Source organism: Cricetulus griseus, chromosome 2, assembly GCF_003668045.3.
Source record: "Cricetulus griseus strain 17A/GY chromosome 2, alternate assembly CriGri-PICRH-1.0, whole genome shotgun sequence".
NCBI classification, from domain to species: Eukaryota; Metazoa; Chordata; class Mammalia; order Rodentia; family Cricetidae; genus Cricetulus; species Cricetulus griseus.
In genome coordinates this window covers 282498950-282516294 of record NC_048595.1, presented here as the reverse complement: position 1 = coordinate 282516294, position 17345 = coordinate 282498950, and the positions used below count along the sequence as shown (strand labels likewise).

Genomic DNA, 17345 nt, shown 5'->3' with positions numbered 1-17345 from the left:
TTACATTTGAACTTCCTGAGGCTGGAACAGGAAAGCAAGTTGCAGGCCTGCCTGAGCTACACAGCAAGACCCTGACTTAAAACACCACCGCTAATAAAATACCACATGTTGAGAGGGGACTCTACAGATAAAAATGAATAATATATACTTGTTTTCAGCACTGCTGTGTGGATCTGGGACTACTATTGCTACACTCTCATAGGGGATATGTTTATAGATTAATAAAAATTTAACAGCAACCAAGATGGGCTCTCGGGGGTATGGTCATTAAATTTTTTGTGCATTTCATTTTTCTTTTCTCTCAAAGTGTGAAAATAAGACAAAACAGACATAAAGTTCAAGGAAAAACATGCATAATTCCAATCCTGAAGTGCTTGTGTCTATCTCACAAAACAATGATAGAATATCTAGGCATTCAATAAAACCTTCAGTTCCTTGGATGGCCAGGATATTTGCTTGCTTGTTAGTATTTTCCTCAAAACTTAAACTTTCTCTGTCAATCTTATTCATTCATATACTCTGATCTCTCCTACCCAATCCACTTAGATAGATGCCCTGTAGTAAGTTGGCTCATTGCATAGCTAGCTCCTTACTCAAAGCACAACTTGTTTTTACATGGATTTACACAAATACATGTAGGATTCTCAGATTCATGTTAACTCAGCCTATGTCAACAACTCTGGAAATGGAAGCCCAAAACTCCATATATATTTTAGTATTATAAAAAAGAAAAAAAAATCTCACGTGTCACAAAAAAATAACTTCATCTATTGAAGCCCAGGGAGAAAAAAAGCTCAATTTAAATCTCACATTGATTTGATCTATAAGCCATACAAGAGAGTCCACCTCTTTTTGCCTCAGCCTAGGCTTCTGTATACGAAATCCATTAGTTGGGGCATGGGAGAGGCTTGTTCCCATCATAACTAGAGTCCTTCTCCATAAAGGAGACCAGTCAAGAGCTTTAGAAACAGCACTTGAGAGACCAATAGGATGAACAGAGTGTCACTTCAGCCTCTGGATCTTTCTAGCAGCTCCTCAGGGCATTGCTTGTGTTTATTTTCCTATTGTATTTCCTTTTCTCTGAACATAGGATGCATAAAGCAAAATGAATAAATAATTGGCATTCCACAAATAAGCCTATTATTAGCCCTTTAGTGCACAACATCTGAAGAATAGATTATTTATGGGAAAAATTCTCCTCAATAGAGGCATTTTCAATGATAGTCTTAGAAATCAAAACAATTCCATAGATCACTGAGCATTAAGCACTTTTAAAATGTGATTTCTGCATGACAGACACATGTGTGCATGCAGTATGTAGTATCTATCCAACTCTTCTGAGCAGAGAAAACTGGCCAGAAATACTATGTCGAAGGCTTTATTGTTCTTGGTGTTGATTTTAAAGGCTACTCTCAAGTTTCAAGAGAAATACAGTGGGTTAACACTGACAATTGGCAAGCCCCGATGTAGCACTGACACCAACCACATCGCACGCTGTTATTTTCTCCCCTCCCCACACAGTATCACAGCCAGTTCTTGAGTCATTCACTCTTAAAACAGACGTTGAGTTTTGCGTTCTTACCTGGCACTCTCTTTGCCCAGTTGATCATATGAACCAACTCCCTGTCTGCCAGGTTGGTCAATAATCCCATCATCGAAGCTTCACTGAAAGGTCTAGAAGGATCATATTCAGAATAGATTAAGGGCGGTTCAGCATCCAACAAGGCACTGACCATTTGGTCAGCTGTCAAGGACAAGGCAGGGCTGTTCTTCTTAGTGTGCTTAATCACAAGAGGACTTGGCCAAAGGTTGGCGGCCCTCATGTCTCCTGAAGGCCCCATTTCGTTTCTGCCTTCCAAGTCATCTCTCTGGCGCTTGTGTTTCAGCATCCTCCCTCCTCTCCGGTCTTTTCGTATCCCTGAAAATGCAGAAGGATAAAAGAACAAATTCAATTACCCTTTTCTCCCGTCAACTTCAGTACAAACACCATCTTCAAAGATAATAGCCCTTTATTTTATTAAAATAAATACGGAAGGCTCATGCAAACTAGTGTTTAATAACTCTCACTCCAAATGGCAAAAGAGAACAGCACTGATTTGTGGCATTGATGATATTCATTTGATAAATAATGTCAGTGTAACAAATTTCAAGTCACTTGTCTGATATTTAGAGATACACAAACTCCTGAAAATATAACAATGTGATTTTATGAGCCAATAGTAGTTGTTTCTGACACACTAGTATTGTATGTGTGTGTGTTTATGTATATGTGTGTCATATATGTATGTATCTGTGTATGTGTGTATCTGTATGTATGTATATATATATGTGTGTATATGTGTTTTTGTGCATGTTTGTACGTGTGTATATGTGTGTATGTATACGTGTATAAGTGTTCATGTGTCTGTGTGTACAATAAATGCTATAAAAATAACAAAATTATAATAATTAGTTAGTTACTCATGAAATATAGCTTAATATCAAATACTGCATCTGTTGTAGACACTCTTTAATAGCAAATTGACAGTAATTTTAGTAGTGAAGGAGTAGAGCACCATGATGGAGTAAGACCTACCAATGACCGAATCCCAAGAGAAACACTGATTTAACAATCATCAACACACAAAAATTAACTCAAGCAGCAATAATGCAATCAGAAATGGCCAGCCAACCAAAGGAGATACTTCTCAAACAAAGACATAATGGTTAAAAGAAATAAGTATGCCAAATGTTCAGCATCATTTCCACAAAAGCTGGATTCCCACGAGTTAAGAGTGGTACTGGCACAGTTGCTGCAGAAATCCTGCCTCCGTGGACCAACATCATGGCACACCAGCAAAAGCCAGCATTTGGGGGCTAGCAGCCAGCCTACAGAGACCCAGGGGGTGGTTTTCTGTTTGTTTTTGATTCCCTCCTTTTGTTTGAAGTCAGCAAGAGGGACCATGTGAACTACTCCTTCCGGTAATAGCTCTGAAGTGTCTGTCACATTTAATACCAGTTGTTTAACACATGACTCTAGTTGAATGTAGAAGAGGGGGAAAAAGGGAGTGCTCACATTTTTAATCCACTCATTTAGAATCTGATGTCTTCTCTAGCAGTTCTGAGGTGTCCATAGCATTCTTTATTTTTGCTCTTCTGTGACCATGTTGGAGCCGGGTGAATAATTAGGCTTTTTTTTTTTTTAACACCTAGCAAGCAGTTACATGTTTTCTTTGGAATTTCTGGATAAGTTGGAGGAAACATTCTGCATGTTGTGTCTGGTGTACTTTTTCATCTCATTACACACTTCATTGTGTATCTCTGCCATCCTTAAATACAGAAATGGTTTTGTCTCCCGACTTTGACATTGTCACTATGTAGAATGTTTTCATTTGGGTTTGGAAATCCTTTGGGTCTAATTCTGTGAGCATACCTTAGCACTGGGTGATGATGTCTGCATCCTTTCTTTAGTTCCCCAGTAACCTTAAAGCTGTTGTAAAGTGTAAACCAGCCCATGACAGTTTTTGTACACGTTAAAGAACTTTATTGTTCAGTTTTCATGATGACTGTGTAAGGAAGACTGATACAGATGTCTGTCTCTCCTGGACCATGTCAATGACACTTGCTATGTATTTTGGTTCCACATCATGGTGATTTGTCCCCAATGACCTTTTGACCCTTTCCAGGCACATTTTTTATGTGTGTGTTGTTGCAGTTTCCCCCTTTGCATTGCATTGCTTTGACAACGGTAATTTGAATCAGATCTGAAAGAGGTCCAGAATAAAGTATATTTTGATCTTATGTTGGCTGTGTACATATGTAAAACATTTGATACCAAAAAAAAAATGTTCAGCATCACTAAAATGGGACAAACGCAAATCAAATCCATGAGAAGCCATCTCACTCCAGTTAGAATGACAAGTATAAAACAGACAAAAGACAAGAAACATTGATGAGAATATGGAGAAACTCAATGATAGGATGCCTTTGCCTGGTGGTAAGTCTACACTCGCTATAATAATAGTAGATAGTTTCCTTTTTAAAAAGTTGAAGAGCTGGAGAGATGACTCAGCATCTGAGAACACTTGCTGCTCTCACAGAGGACCAGGGTTTGGCTCAGAGACCTCCATTGTGGCTCATAGTTGCCTGTAACTCCAGTTTTAGGAGACCCAATGCCTTTTTTGACCTCCATGGTACCAGACATATATATGATGTACGGACATACATGCACACAAATCATCCATATGCATAATATAAATAATTCTTAAAAAATTTTTCTTTTTAAATTAAAAATATAGAACTACTATTTCACCCAGCAATTTCATTCCCAGCCATATGTCCAGAGAAAACCAACTCAATATGTTGAAGAGACATTCGTATGGCCATGTTTATTACAACATTGTTCACAGTACCCCAAGAAAGAGAGGCAATGCAAGTGTCCATAAACTGATGAATGAAAGAAGAAAATGTGGTACATATACACCACAGAAAACTGTTCAGCCATTAAAAAGAAGTGATATTCTGTCATTGGCAAAAAAAATTGGGTAGAGCTGAAAGATAGTATGTTAGGTGAACAGATACTCGTGTGTAATATAAAATAACCCTGTGAAGGGAGGTGGTGGGGAGGACTAGGAGGAAAGGAGGAAGGGAAAACTGCAGTTGGGATGTAAAACAAAAAATAAGTGAACAAATAAATAGCTGAATGGATAAATAAATAAATAAATAAATAAATAAATAAATGGATAAACAAAATAGCTGTCCAGACACTGAGAGCAGAATGCCTATCCTAAGAAGCCAGGAGGAATGAAAGTGAGAGAAGCTTAGAGTAAATTTGGCTAAGCTTCATTTTCAGTCACACAGGAGAAATAAATTCCAGTGTTATTTTGCAAAGTGCAGTGACCAGATAATGATAACCAATTGTGTATTACTAAAAAAAGCTTTAAAAAAAAGATAACCAGTAAAGAGAAATGATCAGTCTATGAGAAAATGGAGATGATTGCCCTGATGTGAATATTACACCATTTATTGAAATAGTGCATGGTTCTTGTCATGTATGTACAGTTTTCACTCACCAGACAACTTTGTGTGTGAGCATGTTGATGTTTCTGTGTGTGAACACATGTGTACATGGGCAAGTGCATGAGTGTGTATGTCCACATGGAGGCTTGAGGTCAATGTCAAGTGTGCCCAGTCATGCTCCACCTTAGTTTTCAAGTCAGACCTTCTCACTAGACCTAGAACTTATTCATTCACCTACCTTGGCTGGCAAGCAAACCCAAGGACCCTACTGTCTCCATCTCCCCAGGTCTAACCCAGGGACCCACCTGTTTCCATCTCTCAGTGCTAACCCAGAGACCCTGCTGTCTCCACCTCTCAGGGTTATCTCAGGGACCCTCCTGTCTCTGCCTCTCAGTGCTATGGTTACAGGTGTGCATAACATCACCTGGCTATTCCGTAGTGCTTAGGATCCCAACCTAACTCCCCATGTTTGCACAGAAAGCTCTTTATTTGAGATCTCCACAGCTCTTCAGCTAAGTTTGGAAGCCTTTGAGATTATTTTTATTAATTAAAAAAAAACATTTACCAGGATCTCAAGAAACGGCTCAGCTGTTAAGAGCACTGGCTGCCCTCTTGAAGAGGACTTAAATTTGGTTCCCTACTCCCACATGGCAGGTCACAACCGACCCTAACTCCAATTCTAGAGAGTATGGAACCCTCTTCTGGCTTCTGCAAACACCAGAAACATATGTGGTGCACATGCACATATACCTGCATTCCAACACACACACACACACACACACACACACACACACACACACACACACAGAGCACTAGTTAACTTTGTCACATAAATAGAGTTCTAGCTTGGAGATGCTACAGAATGCTGAACTACTACTTGAAATGCAGTGTGGTCCCATGTTCCCAAGGCAGCTCAGTCAAATTCTCGAGGCTGCTGAACTGTTGTATCAGGGACTGGCCCAAGTTTGTCAGTGTTCCTAGCTTTGGGTGAATTTTTCGCAAATGCATTTCTCTTTCTAAATATGAAATTTTTAAATCATTTCAAATAATCCTCTCCCAAAGGTTTACTCACCTGTGACTGTCACTAACTAAAGCCCCCAATGGAACAGGTGGCTTGATTTTTCTGCTGTGCATTCTTTGATCCTTGGACTCAGAGTCTCACCCAGAAAAAGCCATTCCATTCTGACCAAATGTTATTGGCAAAAATAACCATTTCAAAGGCCAGAGATGAACCCAAGCATCTATGTTTCTTTCAAACTTATCTCTCCAAAATTAGATAGTGCATTAGATATTAAGTTTTAGATTTACATGGAAGGAATTAACATTTTAGTGAAATTTTAATACAATTTTGTTGTTTTGAGGGACTATCCCTTGGCTGTCCTAGAACTCACTGTGTAGACCTAGATGATCTTGAACCACAGAGATCTACCTGTGTTTGCCTTCTGAGTGCTGGGATTAAAGATGTGCTTGGCTAATTCAAATATTTTCAACATTGAACACATGAAAAATAAACACCATATATCAACTGTTTTCATCACTCACGACACAGAAAGAATTAATATGAGAACTTCATTCTTCTAATTTGTCAAGAAAGTGGAAAAATATATAGTGAGGATTTTTTTTAAAGATATAACCTTAACTGTTTCAGGTCTAAATTAGATATACTAATTGATAATAAATAAAATAAATAAATAAAATAATAAGAATAAATAAAAAAGAAACCATCAATCCTTTCTGCTCAAAAATGAGAATCTCCTGAAAGTCCTGGAATAAGTAATGATAATAATAAAGGTTGATATTTCATTGAGGTTTTGAATTATTATTTATTTGATGTGTATGTGTGGTGTTTTGCCTGCTATGTGCCTGGTACCCAGGGAGGTCAGAAGGCCATGTCAGATCCCCTGAGAGTGAAGTTACAGATGGTTGTGAGCCACCATGTAGGTACTGAGAATCAAATCCAAGTCCTCTGGAAGAGCAGCCAGTGCTCTTACCTGCTCAGCTGTCTCTCCAGTCCCAGCATGTGGTGTGCATCTGAAGCACTTTGTGTGCACCATGGGAGGATGTTTTACTGTAATTAGTCCTCACCATAATCTTGTAAGGTAAGTCTTGGAAACTGCCAGCCAAGCCTTGCCTGTGCTGGTTCTCATCTGGTGCCACACGCTAACAGATTACATCCTGGAGCCCCTTGGTAATAATTCTGTATTCACATGCTTCCTGTGGAAGAAGGAAGTTGACTTTGTTCTATCTTCAGATAAACCAGTTTTTAAATTTATTCATTATCACAGGCACAAAGCTAAAAAGGCACAGAGACACCTACAAGTCAAACAAACAAAGGCAGTTGCGTGTGACTGGCCATTGTGGGTAATTACACATTTCAATATTCTCATAGTCAAACACACCGACATCTCCAATTAAGGAAGATGATTGGCCACTTCCACTTTGCTCATCAGAACACATGCAAGGCATCACGCTCATTGCTGGATACAGTACATTTATGAAAAACAAACCAGTTCCAATTGCAGTAGCCGGAACACTGTGGAGCCATGATATCAGGTGACATGACAAAACAAGCAAAGAACACGAGAAGTCAGCCTAGAGCCCATGGTGGAAGCAAACACATTGCTCTCGGGTCCTGTACTGGTTAAAACAGTGACCTAACAGCCAAAGCTAAAATAGAAGCTGCATGCAGAAACCACAGCAGGAATAAGCATTCTGCAGTAGTAAGACAACACATGCAGTTAGCTTCTACTTCAAAAACTCCAAGCTGGACCACAGGAGACTCTGCTAATACATGTTCTAGTTTGCTACCTATTGCTACAATACTACCATGACCAAAAGCAGTTTGGGGAAGAAAGGGCTTATCTGGCTTACAGGTTATATCCATGATTGAGCGAAGCCAGAGAAGGAGCTCAAGACAGGGATGAAGAAGAAACGATGCAGGAACATAGTTTGTTGGTGCACTGTCTCTAGATTGCATGGCTGTCTTTCTTATACAGCCCAGGCCATGCACACAGGGCCATATGAGGAAGGCATTTCTTCAGCTAAGGTTCTCTCTTCCCAGGTATCACATTGACCACAACTGAAGCAAAGCAGCAGGCTGGCTGGAGATTTTGAGTGTGCACATATCAAATTATGAAATTTCCTTTCTTGGGGGACTTTACAAGCAACTGGTCAGATGTTTTCATTGTAGTAGTGTTTAAAATAATGTGTTGGGCTTCTGTGCCCATTTGGTTCTTACAGTGGGATGACTCAGGGTATTGAACACAAGCCAAAAAAAAAAAAAAAAAAACAAAGGTCCCAGGTTTGAGATGTAGAGTCCTAAGATGCAGCTGGAGAGATGAGAGTTGAGTATTTGTAAAACCACTGAGCAGCCAAACAGATAAAGGAAGAGCTGGTCAACACCTGTAAATATTCTAATTTATTCGAAGACACGATGCTTTACAAATGTCAGAATCTCTACAGGCAAAAGAAAATGGAAAATGTTGCACATTGTTTGACCAACTGTGTGCAGTAGGATCCCAGAGTATGACCCAATGAGGAAAATGCTCTTCCAGTAAACTTCAAGTGAATGCATAGGAGTGATTACATTACATCAATATTTTATAAAAGCTCAAATAAACTCTAACTAGAGTTAGATGAAAACGGGGGAGCCCAACTTTTGTTTCTACTCCATCCACATGAAGTGAACACCGAAGGTCAGCTCCCACATCCACAGGCGTGTCTCTGGGGCAATACAGCTAATTAATTATGCAGAATGAGGTTTACTTATCCTTACACCGAAGATAAGGGTAATCCTCACCTCTCACCAAAAAAAAGTCTGCCTGGGAGCACTTAGGATGTCCTGAAGAGAGGAAAGGGAAGGGGGAAATGGCATAATTATATCTTATTTTTTTTAAGGTCAAAAAGAAAGAGTGATGAGAATAATTAAAATCCAAAGATAAAACCTAATCTCATTTCTTCCAGACGTTTTCTAGAATTATTTGTAGGGCACCAACACAAACCTACATCTTCTTTTTTTAACTATCTGAAGAAAAAGTCAATAGACTAAACTACTAATTCATAAAGAAGAAAACAGTATTTTTTTAAAAAAAAACAATAGTTTAGATTGTGCAGATATTAAACAGGAAAAGCCATGACAATCAAGAAGTTTATTTGTACCAAATGGCACTGTAGTGTGTAGTGCAATGCAAACAAGACATGGTGTACCATCACTTAGCAATGGAAACGATATTTTCGTGATGACGGAGCTGTATATTCAGCAGGGTAATCACAAAGCTGTGACTGGGCGTCAGAATAAATGTTCACTATTTATTAACTCTCAAGGTGTGTCCTTGATGAGATCATGTTTGCATCAAAGCAAAGCTATCCTTCTAAAAGTAGTTATCACATATTTAAAAGTTGTTATCTCATATTCACAATTTTCCTAGGAGAGCCATACATTTAAATAAAGGATTGGAAGCCAAATGTTATTTTATCTGCCCTGCCCTGTACTATTGTAGATGTAGCCAGAACCATGAGGGCACAGAAAAGCCACATGTAAAACTTCTAGTAGCTCTCATCACTAATCCATCCTGAGGACATTAACTGAAGGGTATTTACTAATCCAATAAACCAGACATCCAGAAAGATAGGCAGAGAAAACATGTCCAGAGAACCCAAGGAAGCTGGGTCCTGAGGAGTACTTCCAAATCTGCCCGAGTGTCAAGAGGTGCCAAGAAAGGAATCCAGAGGCTGCTGATTCTGGAGATGGAGGCTGCAGCCATACCAGCTGTTTAGACAGTTATGCCCCAGCCCTAAAACAAAGCATGTAACCTAATGTGTCAAATGCCAAAGACACACTGAAATATGACTTCTGATTAGCCGAGGTGTTTTTGTGTTGCTTTGCAATGGGAGTGGGGGCAGGAGAATCCACAGCTTCTGCACAGTCCAGGCAATCGATCTCCTGCTGGGGTACATCCCAGTCCCTGGTTTACCATAAGGTCTCGTTATGTAGTCCTGGCTGATCTCGCTCTTGGTATGTAGCTGGCCTTGAACTTCCAGCTCCCTGTGTTCATCTCAGATACTAGACTCAGAGGCACACATCACCATGCCTGCCTAGAGTTCAACCATTCATCTTGTCAACCTTTAAATTCTTTGATTTGGCCATTGAATATTGGGCAAAGCTAATCTACTATCTGAATATCTATTAATGATGGAATTTTCTGGATTGTTGGCTTCTAATGCAGTCTTTCAAATTTTCTTTCATTGGAATGATCTTTTTTTCCTCTTAGTAACCTACATCTCAAAAAAGAAAAAAAATAATGAACATCAGTAATTTTCCCCAGTTCCCTACAACTACTTCAATGTATTATTATTTCAAACATTTGCATAATTAATTTCCTTTGTTTTTCAGTAACTTCACTTTACCCATGAGGTATTAAAAAGCCAGGCAAAGAAATAACGCTAAAAGCTTTTTAAGTTCAGAACACGGAAAGAAATAGGTGTGCTGACTGCTTAAAAATTAAATAAAGATAACAACCTAATAAAAGCCACTGCAGAAGCGCTTCCTCACCCCAGTCTAACGCTGATGCACTCAGGGTGGACTGTTTGAGTTAAGTCCTGGTGTTAGCCCCACTGAACAGCAGAGACTACTTGGGCTGTCTTCCCTGTGGTCGAAGAGCAGCTGAGGATTTGAACCCAAAGTCTACTCAACTCCCAAGCATGTGTATCATAATATAGACTGTAAAATCCCTACATCAAGACCTGCTAAGCTTTTCCCATTCACACCCATTTGAAATTTTTATGCAACCCTAGGTAGGTAGGTATATAAAATAGGTATACAAATCAAATATAAATTCATAACTAATATCAAAGGAAATGCATTTTATGATAATTCTTTGCTAGATACAATTTTACTATATTAAAGGTAAAATAAAACTCACATAGTAACTACATGGATATGGTTGTTTGTCTAATACAACATATCCCAAAGATATGAATCTGACACTTACAGATGAGGAAGGATAGTAGGAAACAGTAAGGGTGTTTGGTTTTACTAATATAACCATGATGTTTCCATAAGAGCAGAAAATTTTATACAGGCAGTAAACAATTGCAGCTTATGATTCAGCATAGCCATGAACCTGCATGGAGCCATTTCAGGGAGCCCACTGCCACCAGGGAGCCCTCACTGCCACCAGGGAGCCCTCACTGCCACCAGGGAGCCCTCACTGCCACCAGGGAGCCCTCACTCCCACCAGGGAGCACTCACTGCCACCAGGGAGCCCTCAATGACACCAGGGAGCCCTCACTGCCACCAGGGAGCACTCACTGACACTAGGGAGCCCTCACTGCCACCAGGGAGCACTCACTGCCACTAGGGAGCACTCACTGCCACCAGGAAGCCCTCACTGCCACCAGGGAGCCCTCATTGCCACCAGAGAGCATGTACTGCCACCATGAGGCATGGAAGTACATGAAATTCAAAGCATTCATGCTGTGTGCCAGAGTCAAAGCTACATGGAAGCTGTATGAAGCCATGTGGGCAAGTACTGCCTGAAAAGCCTTGGGCTCATTTCATATTTGACTTTGAATTGATTTTTGTTACTAGGCATTCAGAAACTTTTCTGTTAAAATTTTTTCACAAAGCCTCATATTCAGTCACATAGGATCACGACTCCCAGTTTAAGAGGTTTTGCCTTCCATAAACATTAGATAATGCTTTTTACATTTTGAAGTTCCAGATAACGGAATTTATCACAGTCTCTCAGTATGCTGTGCCAAGGACCTATGTATGTATTTAAAACTACCTGGGACATTTTAAAAGGTACTCAACATTCCTTCGTGTCAAGAGAGTCACCTCAGCTGACCAAGCATTTCCTCACATATTTGTTGCTTAAATCCCTTCATTTCTCTTCACTGTTGCCATCTGCAATGGTCAATCAGTCTCCCAAAGGACCATGCATTTAAAAGGTTAGGTACCAACCTATGCCACTGCCACAAGGTATTGAAACTTCCCAATGTAATTCTTCATGAGAAAAAGTTCTGTCACTGGGGACACTACCTTGAAGGAACTGCTGGGACTCTGTTCCCTTCCTGCCACTGCCTTCACTGCTAAGATGCCATGAAACAAACCAGTACTTTTGCTATGAGTTCTCTCCAGCTAATAAACTAGGTTCCAGTTTATTAGCACCCAAGGGTAGCAGAGCCAAATAAAGGTGAGCTAAAGCCATGAGCCAGAACCTCCTCCTCCCTATAAGTTGAGTAGCTTGGGTATTTTGCTATAGTAACAGAACAGTGACTGACACACAATCTCTATCACTCCTTGCTCATGTCATTGCAGCCACTCCTAATCTGTCATCTTCCTTATCTTCACTCTCCACTGCAATCCAATTAACTGGTGATTGGTTAATCCCCACAATGCAGCCGCTGCACCATTTCTTCTCTAAGTCACTCAATGATCATACCAACCTATGTCTTAGTTACTTTTCATGTCTGTGTAACCAAATGCCTAATAGAAGCAACTTTAGGAACAAAGAATTGATTCTGGGTCATAACTTTAGGCAATATAATCTATATGTCAGAGATGGTATGCTGACTGTCTAAGACGGGGACAGTATGAGCTCATGCATGGATACTGTGCCGGGATTAGGGGATGAAGTTGTTTTAAGTAGAAATTTCTAGTTTTGTTTCCCCCAGGATATCATTACATATTGCTAGGCATGTGGCATTTAAAGCAAGTTATGTCATATAAATTTCCAGTTTTTATTTGTTTGCAATACTTGTAAACTGGAGGGTAATTTAGCACAATGCTTCTATCCCAAGCATATGCAGATGGTCCCAAAAATTATTTCATCCTTAGATTGGTTTAAAAAAAATCCTGTGTCCTTCTATGTTCTCTAGAATTAAACTGTCAGTGTGAGGTTCTCCATCTCTTCTTGGATTTAACCAGCATGGATTGTACCAGGATTCCTCTTCCTACTTCTGTAAAGAGCAGTAAACAAAATTAATTTCATGCCCCCTTAGAACATCTTGGTGGGAAGAGGGTAAAAGTATATATCATTAAGTCAAGCTCACCACATCATACCTCTGACATAGTTCTCCTCCCATGTGATAAGTTCAGGAACACAGAGTCCAGAGACTTATTCATTCACTCAGCCTCATAATGCTGTGGTCCATTGCTTACAAGCTGCATACACTCCCTACAACTTCCTAACTTCCACTTGTGCAAACATCAAAACACCCCCTCCTTGTCCATCCCTGCCATCTGATGGTTCTCTCCAGTCCAACATTTCTGCCTAGACCTTTAAGATGGAACATGGAATTGAAACCCATGCCATCGGCTGCAAAAGAGGCAGGTGCACCTCCAAAGGCATGCAGCCCTTTGTATGCACTTTGGAGATCACAGTACCAAGGTAACTGTTTGTAACAATAACTCTTTATGCCAGCTGCCTGGGTTCTGAGGCCACTTTAGGGCCCCAAAGAACACACAGAGTCTTATATTAGTTACAATGCTGCTAGCCAATGACTAGGATTTATTTGCTAGCTTTTCTTAATTATCAACCATACCTACTAATCTATATATTTTTATAAGGACTTATCTTACCGAGGATGCCAGCCTTATGTGCCCTCTCTTCCTGGGATCACATGGCAACTCTCCCCTTTCCTACATTTCCCAGAATCCTCCTTCTCTCCTAGTCCTGCCTAACTTGCTTCCCTATGGCCAACAGTGCTTTATTTATCAAACAATAAGACAAACATATACACAGAAGGACCTCCCCCATCAACTATCTACTCAGTGGGATGGCTTAGCCCTAGAGAGGAGTAGGTTCCCAATACAAGGTAGGAAAATGTTCCTGATGATGATACCTTATGAAATAAAGCACAAATTTCCATGATTGCACCATAGTAGGGTTTCAATAGATCCACACACAAGTGTCTCTGGGATTTCAGTCATTCAGTATCACCACAAAGCATCTTAAGTGATGGACATTAAGAAAGACTGGGAACTGACAAGAATTTTCATCACTTTGTTTAGGACGTCAAATTCAGCTGTTGTTCACAGGCATTGTTCAAACATTATTGAAATAAAAATTTTCAGTAATTGTTATAATACTAGGCATTTGTTAATTCTTGGCTTCCTAGCTTCTTACATGTCTTCCAACATAGGGAAATTTTTCTAATATATGAGCTGGTAGGAATCAAAATGTGCCTTCAGTACAAAATGGATAACCACTGCTTTCTGTGGCTTCAGAGTCTAGGGTGAAAGTGGGTGGCCTGGGCTCTAGGTACAGATTGCTTCCACTTCAGACTTCCCAGCCAGCTGCCATGTATCTTTTGTCCTACCCATTTCCAGAGTCTACTCCTTCAGTCTGCCCATCAAATAAAACCTAACCACATCACTTTGGAGAGCCAGTTTGTATTGCTTGAAATCATTAATAGCAATAATTACTGTAATAATAATAGCTGACATTTGTTGAGTATTTGATTCATGCCAGGCACTCATCTAAGCTCTTAGTCCAAATGACATAATTTAATTTTCAAAGACACGATGTCAGGTTAGTGCTACAACATCTCTTTCAATAGGCAAGCAAACTGAGACAGGACAGGGGGTGTAGCTCAATGGTAGAGCACATGCCTAGCAGATACAAGGCCTCGTGTTCAATCCTCACTGCTGAAAGTGGAACTGAAACAGAGATGGAGAACTGAACCTAGTTACATTGGCTTTAGGCCCACACTTAAACATCATAACAGCACCTGTCACAGGAAACACTGATGTCACAGGAAACACTGATTGTGCAAACCTATAGACAATGTTAATCAGTAAAACAAATGGTTTGTGTTCTGTGCTCTGTTTACAAATGGGCTTGGAATTCCTGGTTCTCAGTACTTCTACTGACCCACTATGGATGCAATCAGGAACATATAATTACTGCAATTACTAGCCATAACGTTTCTTATTACTGGTTCTAAGTTATATAAATCCTGGTCTGGAAACATTGAAAAGTGTATTTCCTAATATTTGCACTATTCCTATTATTTATGTGCTTTGCATGTTAATAGATCTTAGATGTTGGGATATTGAATATACTAAGATAGGCTATTTTCACCTGAATGTAGTAGATGGGCTAGAGTGGGCCTGTCAAAATTAGCTCTCCCTATCATGTTTCCCATGATTTTCCTAAGGTGCCACCCCTGAGGGAGAAGTGCTAGAAGAACCTGGATGCCTTGAAATGGGTTCTATGTAATCTACTAAAGCCTGTGCACAGAAATAATGTACTATAATTCAGCTTCAGTTTCATTCATTCATTCATTCTTGCATTTATTCATTCATTCATAAAACCCAAGATACTGATGGCCCCTGCTGTGGGGTAAAAGGACAAAGTCCCTCTACTCACAATATTCTTTAATTGTATGAGGAAGACAAGCATTAAACAAATGAATAATGCCAGGAATTGATCAGGGCCAGGAGGGAGAGAACAAGGAGGGGAAGGGGAGGTATTGGAAGCAAGGACTGTGCCTCTGAGACTGGGGAACAGAGCAAAGAAAGCAGGGCACTCAACACTGAAATAGGAGCAAGGACCAACACCGAGGGCTATTGCTAGGCAAGAAAGACAAGAATAGGTCAGAGACCAGAAACATGACAGTTCCAGCAGCACCCTGCACTACCCCCCTCAAAAAAAAGAAGATAAGGGAAGCCACTTGCACAGAGCCCAGGAACCAGAGTGAAGATTTACACTGAGTCCTGAGAGAAGAGAAGCCACTGTGAGCAGAGAGACCTGATAGAACTGATAGTTTTAAAATATTGCTTTGTTTCCTCTAAGTAGACTTCAGAGACAAAGGCCAAGCTACAGAATAGGAAGCCTTCAGACATCACTGCAATTGACCAGGTAACAATTGTAGGTGCTTACATTATGTTAGAACAGAGAGTGAGAAAATGTGACATCTGTGTATAGTATGAATGTAAAGCCAAGGAGACTTGGAGATGAATTAACTGAATGTGGTTTTTGAGAGGGGGGAATTTTTAAATCATCATGATTAAGATGCTAAGGCCTCCCTATGACTTATGTCTCTTGACACGTTGACCAAATACTTAAAAGAAGCAACTGAGGGATGAAAGCTGTTCATTTGGCTCATGTGTTAAAAGAATACAGTCCAAGGTGGGATCTGGGATGGGAGGCTGAAGCACTGCTGGTTCACATCTTGATGGCTCAGGAAGCAGAGAGCAAGCCAGAAGTGATGTTGGACTATAACCCTAAGGACCTGCCCTGTGGTGACCTGTGTGTACAGTCAAATGTCCAAACCTATGATATTATAGAGCACATTTCATATTCAAAGCTTAGCATGTTCAACTGGAAAACAGACAAATATAGGAGGAATAGGTGAGGATTAGAACCGAAATATAAAAAATCTTAAGAATAAACAAAAGCAAATGTTAGAAAGATTTTGTTTCAAGATTCAATTCACATCTTTTTGCACTCAGACATGGAATCTAGAGCTCACAAGTGCTATTCAGTTACCTACTGTCTGCTCTATCCTCAGGCTCCAAACACAAAATAAAAATATAGGTTGTCTTCAGTTCTTCAATGTAGCCAGAGAAAGAATCAGTGAGCTGGATGATAAGTCACTAGCTACATCCAAAATTGAATTGTAAAGGACCAGAAGAATAAAATGTCCAAGGTATGACATGGTTAATTAGAATGCCAGAAGGACAAGAAAGAAGAGTCATGAAGCATGTTAGTTAACAATGGCCAAGAACTTTCCATAATTAGTAACAGACACCAAGCTATCAATCCCAGAAGCTCAGGGAAAAGAGTCACACCTCCAAGGTGTGGAACAACAAAGAAAATAATTTTAAAGGCCAGCAGGGATTGGGGATCGTCTGCTAATAAAGAATGGGGGAAGAAAACATCGGAATAGTCCACAATGAAACACATAAAATATTCAAAGAAGTGACCAGTATGGAATTCCAGGTCTAGGGGAATTATCTTTTGAACATTAAAGAGAAGTAAAAAATTAATCAAGAAAAAACTGACAGACTTCATTACTAGGAAGCTTGTCCTATGGAAAATGTCAAAAGTTTGTCCTTGGGTCAGATGAAGGTGTATTTAGAGGTTAGAGATTTGCAACTATGTAAACATGGAAGGGGGCAGACAGAAGAAAGGTAATGTTTCAAATTTCTGAAAATACCCAAAGAAATGACTGTTCTTAAAACAATAGCAATGTTTTTGGTAACTGTAATGTACAGAGAATGAAATGACTGATGGCAATGTTCCAGGGACAGGAAGGAAGATTTGGGCATGTGGTACTGTGATGCTCCTATAGTACTTGTAAATTAGAGCTATGTCACTGCAACACATACGTCAATT

General features: G+C 39.8%; 1 protein-coding gene across 4 annotated transcripts in view; it reads right to left on the bottom strand.

Annotated features, from left to right (window-relative positions):
* Esr1 (estrogen receptor 1) overlaps positions 1-17345 on the bottom strand; it is a 365575-nt gene that overhangs the window by 140791 nt on the left and 207439 nt on the right. For all 4 annotated transcript variants that reach the window (XM_035440409.1, XM_027401019.2, XM_027401017.2 and 1 more), the window contains one exon: positions 1583-1918. In XM_035440409.1, coding sequence (XP_035296300.1) covers positions 1583-1918 — 336 coding nt within the window. The remainder of the gene's footprint in view (positions 1-1582; positions 1919-17345) is intronic.